Source organism: Sinocyclocheilus rhinocerous, unplaced genomic scaffold (assembly GCF_001515625.1).
Source record: "Sinocyclocheilus rhinocerous isolate Xijiao unplaced genomic scaffold, SAMN03320098_v1.1 scaffold1841, whole genome shotgun sequence".
Lineage (NCBI taxonomy): Eukaryota > Metazoa > Chordata > Actinopteri > Cypriniformes > Cyprinidae > Sinocyclocheilus > Sinocyclocheilus rhinocerous.
The window spans coordinates 802,902-807,799 of record NW_015666172.1 but is presented as its reverse complement, the minus strand read 5'-3'; the positions used below and the strand labels follow the sequence as shown (position 1 = coordinate 807,799).

The 4,898-nt window shown below is 37.5% G+C and overlaps 1 protein-coding gene across 1 annotated transcript in view; it reads right to left on the bottom strand.

The window, feature by feature from the left end:
• LOC107731877 (protein AF-9-like) overlaps nucleotides 1-4,011 on the bottom strand; it is a 9,938-nt gene extending 5,927 nt beyond the window's left edge. Inside the window, exons 1-4 of the mRNA XM_016543067.1 lie at nucleotides 4,000-4,011; nucleotides 3,463-3,535; nucleotides 3,064-3,202; nucleotides 2,813-2,912 (exon numbers count right to left, since the gene is read on the bottom strand). Of these exons, the coding sequence (XP_016398553.1) occupies nucleotides 2,813-2,912; nucleotides 3,064-3,202; nucleotides 3,463-3,535; nucleotides 4,000-4,011 (324 nt within the window). The remainder of the gene's footprint in view (nucleotides 1-2,812; nucleotides 2,913-3,063; nucleotides 3,203-3,462; nucleotides 3,536-3,999) is intronic.
• Nucleotides 4,012-4,898: the final 887 nt, after the last annotated feature.

Genomic DNA, 4,898 nt, shown 5'->3' with positions numbered 1-4,898 from the left:
TAGTGGTCGACCGATATGGGTTTTTTGACAGCTTTTTTGACTGCCGATATCTTGGAAAGCAGGGTGGCCGATGGCCGATATAAAGCCGATATAATTGTATTTATTTTAATTAATATTTAAGAAATTTGAAATCATTTGAAAATGGATTAAAAAATACATTTGTAAAATAAACATACTTATACTTTAGATGACAAAGTATTTTCCACAAATAAATAAATAAATATTTAATAAAAATATAATTAAAAAGGAAGTAAACTGTAACCAACAGAGCACTCAGTATTCTGGGAAGTTTGTGTGCATTGGCAATCATATTTTTTTAAATAAAGCCAAGGTAACAATCATTTTACATACAGCACACAGTGAAAATGACATGAATATGACAGTGGGCAAATGCATAGTATGCAGCATAATTTGAAATCCCAAATTTAATGTTTAAAGCATTCGATTTGCACGGACCGAAAGTCACACAGAGAACACGCGATCATGCAGGTCACATGCACACTTCACAAGATCTCACAACTGGATTCGACTAAGTCTGCAAGGTTTGTGAAATTAAATTTTCATTAGCCATTCAAAGATTTGTTTAAATGATGTAAATGCGTATTTGCTGAATGCTGAAGGCAAACGAGAAAGTATTATAATGTTTGCCTTTCTATTACTAATAATATAAAAGCAATCATTATAATACTTTTAGTTTACATTTTAATTCCTTTGTTTAACAGTTTTATCGGATTATTAGACAGACTTCTATCCGTATTAGACAGAACTGTTAACAACGACGTAGTCTCAGCCTCAGACGTCACGCCCACGGAAGGTTGGCTAAACGTCTGATGCATATGGCACACAAAACTGGAAACACTTCAGGAGTTTCGAAGTCGTCATCGGATTGGTTGAACTATACAGGATTTCCGGGAGACGTGTGTGACGCATTCTATAACGTTCCGCCTGGAAACAAAGATGCCGTGACGCCAAACCCCCTCACGAAAGAAGAAAGCCGTCGTGTTTACAACTGTGACGACGAGGGCTTATCAGGATCAACTAAACACTGGATTCTCAAAAGTATGACTTTTTTTTTTACACAACGGTCTGTTATTGTGGCGACATTTTCATGCCCCGAAACGTGACGCTGAAACGAAATGAACTGTGATTGGTTGTTTGACATGTCAGTCAAACGACCTCATGGGCAGGCCTTGGCCAATGAAAGCTGCCATGGATTCTCGCTACGCGAGACTAACGACGACGACGAACAAGAGGGAGAATGTGAGCACAGTGTGCTCAGGCGCTGGCACTATCAGCGGCGTCAAAATAAAAGTCCCGCCTCGAACTCATCGGCGAAACAGAAAAACTTATCTGCCGATGCCGATATTTGAAAAATGACAAATATCGGCCGATATATTGGCCTTGGCGATATATCGTCGACCACTAGTTTTGTGTCGTCGTGCCGGGACACGGCATCACAGTATGGTAAGGGGCGTAACATTTCCGTCACACGTTTGAGGCATTCGGCCAATCACAACGCACTGGATAGCTGGCCAATCAGCATACACCTTGCTTTTCAGAACAGTAAGCTTTGTAAAAATCGATGCATTTCAGAAAGGCGGGGCATAGAGGAAAAACAATAATGTACAGTATGTGGAAAATAATGTGTTTTTTGAACCTTAAACCACATAAACACATTGCATTACACCAAATACACAAAATAATGTTCTTTTTAGCAACGTCATATGACCCCTTTAAACGACTCTTTATGGTCAGAACATGACAAACACATTTTTTAATTCTTTACATTTTTCAAGCCATTTTCCCTTAGCAAAATAAATATCTTAATAGAAAAATAAATTTCTGAGTTTCTGCATGTTCTAATGAGTGATATTGTTTCAAATCATGAAACGGGTTTGTGTAGCCTGACTTTGATGATGCATATCTTCAGCACAGTTTGTAGTGCAGGCTGCAATATTAATATTACATTTTTTTGTCTCTTAGAAATGCACATTTGACAGTAGCTTGAGTTCACAGCTTGAGTTAGGATACAGATGTAAATTTATGTTCGTTATCAAAAACAGAAACATCTGTAAAAATGGTAACAACCTCATTTTTATATGGTGAAATTGAATTACTCTGACTGATTGTTTTATTAAAATTAACCATTGGTCTTCCATAGTAGGATACATTTAGAGCATGTTGTCTATATGGAACAATTTCCATATACACTGGAGTTGAGTGTTCATTAAGCATAAATACCGTTAAGGAAGTTTGCTCTAGTAGTCTAATTTACACGCACACACTCCTGCATCAAACAGAAAGTGAATTTGAGCTTTGGCCAGTCACAGAAAGTGAGATGTTGTTTTGTATTTTTCTTTTAGATTGTTTCAATAAACCTGTTTTTAAAGCATACTTCATGGTGTGGCTGCTGTTATTGCTTCTTTAGTCTAATTGCTACAACCTACACCGGCAGTGGGGTAGATTGTAATAAACGCACACCATGTATCTGACATCATCTTATAAGGGCTGTGATATTCTTGCAGAGGTTTGAATTGGTGCCTTTTGTAGTAAACAAATGTGGGTGCTTTGTATAAATGTTTGAACAATCTAGCTTGAAGATTCAGCTAGTTACAGATGCTGAAACAAAAACCCTAACAACATACAGCACACACACACTCACTCAAGCACCTCTGTAGTCTATTGACGGTTCAATTTCTTTTACCTCCACATATAATTTCACCTCATTCTCTCCATAAGCACAAGAGTTGATATGGAAGAGTGAAATCACAGCTAGAGGAATGGAATGACAGAGAAGGTTGTTCCAGCTCACCTGGTTATTGGCAGTTTTCAGTAGAGGTTGGGGGTCATTATGGGGCAGTGGTGAAGAGGTAGAACTATTTTCACTATCACTGCCGTCACTTAAACTCACCCTGCAAAATACGTGACAGATATTCACCATTCATTATCCCCTTCTGAGTATCCAGCTACACAGCATGGTATGCAGGCAAGGATATATAATTTTTTTCTTCCCCCTCTGCAGCCAGGGTTAGTTAGTTGGTAGTTTTTTTCATGGATATTTACCTGCGGTGGCGATGTGTCATCTGCGTGTGCAACGGTCGCTCCATGTCCGAGTCCATGTCATTATCGTCCTCCTCTTCCGAATCCTCTTCGATTTCATCTGAGTGCAAATCTGCGATCACCGACCGTAAAGGACCCAATACTACAGGTGAATAAGAAAGGCAAATGTCTACAAAAGCATTTATTTCTTTAGTGTAATATTTCAACATTGAAGTCATAAGATGCATTGCACGCTCACATCCAGTCAGATTTCTCTAATATTATTAAAATAAATTTATATATTGGTAGTAAAGTGTACTCTTTGGGTAAGAAAAGGGAATTGACACACTGACCCATAATAAGGCCAGGCTTTCTCCAAGCCAGCCAAAAGCAACAGGATGTGGCAAATATTGGAAAGGTTACCTTGCCGTTTGTGTGTGCGTCCAAAGCCGGAGCTCGAACTGGAACTGGAGCTGGCTGGACTGGGCTGATCCGACTAGGAAAGAAGGCAAAGTACCAACTCGATAAAAATAATAATACCAATATCAAAGCATTTTGGTTTTGCGTGCTCAAGAAGTCTGAGCATGAAATGATGTGGGAAATTAGCACTTTCTGCTTTTTGATATCTCCCAATATACCGGCTCTGTATCACATGACATTAACATCAAAAAGACATTTACTAAGCTTTGCACACTATTGCTTTTCTAATGACACAAAACTGGTTTTGCGGTCTTATAATTACAAATCCACGGTGAAGCTACCACAGGGGGCAATATTTAAAAAATATATATAACCAATTATAATTTATAATAAAATCAGTGACATTTTTCTGGCTCAAAAAGAAGAACAGTTGTAATAATAATAATAATAATAAATTAAGTAAATAAATGAATTAATTAAATACTGCATGCCACCTAAGAACACGTTAACTGACTCTGAAAGAGAACCAAATGCAGTTACTTGTGAGGCCATTTCCACGATCTTCTGTTCCACACTAGAGGCTTTGATGGATATTAGTGTCACTTCCTCACTGTAAATCAGTGGGTTCCTCGTTCACCCGACCTAATGAAGGCTGATTTATGGTCACACAGATCCCTTTGGGGCTATGCTCACACTAAAACTTCCTACTCGCACAGGACTCTTCACTTTGAGTGCAAAAAAAAAAAAAGCTATATAAAAAGTTAAATATGCAAAAGACACTATTAATCCAAATAATGTTGCTAAAATGGTCAGACTGTACTGAAAAATAACACCAAAACAGATTTTAGCTCTCCATACTGCTGGAAAATATGAATACTGGTCTTTGCCGTAAACGAAAACAAAAGTGAAGGGAATGAGACACTTATTCAGTTAGTAAGTCCATCAGGCTAAGGTGAAACTAGATTTAGTGGAGGCCTCTTTGAACCGTTGCATCTGTAGATTAATTGTTGAGGATCCCACAATTTATGAGGCACCTTTGAACTCGTAGGGCTATATCTCACTACAGAGCCAAGCCTCTCAGAACAATGGGACTGTGATTGATTGGATTCATGGAGGTAGCAGACGTGTTTTTAAAGGGCCCCTATTTGCTTTTAGAGACACATGCACCATGTTTACTGAAAATACCATTAAAATGTACCCAATCACATCTTGTGCTCTTTTCTGTATGAACAGTTATCCTTGTTAAAGACATGTTTAATCCAAGGTTTCTGGTTTTTATAAAGGTAAATTTAAGACAATTTCTACACCTTTTTAAAGACAAATTAAAGAAAATTTACAGAATAAATATATATGTTTTCTAAATGTAAATGTTTATGAAGCCCAATGAGTTGTATTAGCAACACTTTCAAGTAAAAAAAAAAAAAAAAAAAAAAAAAAAA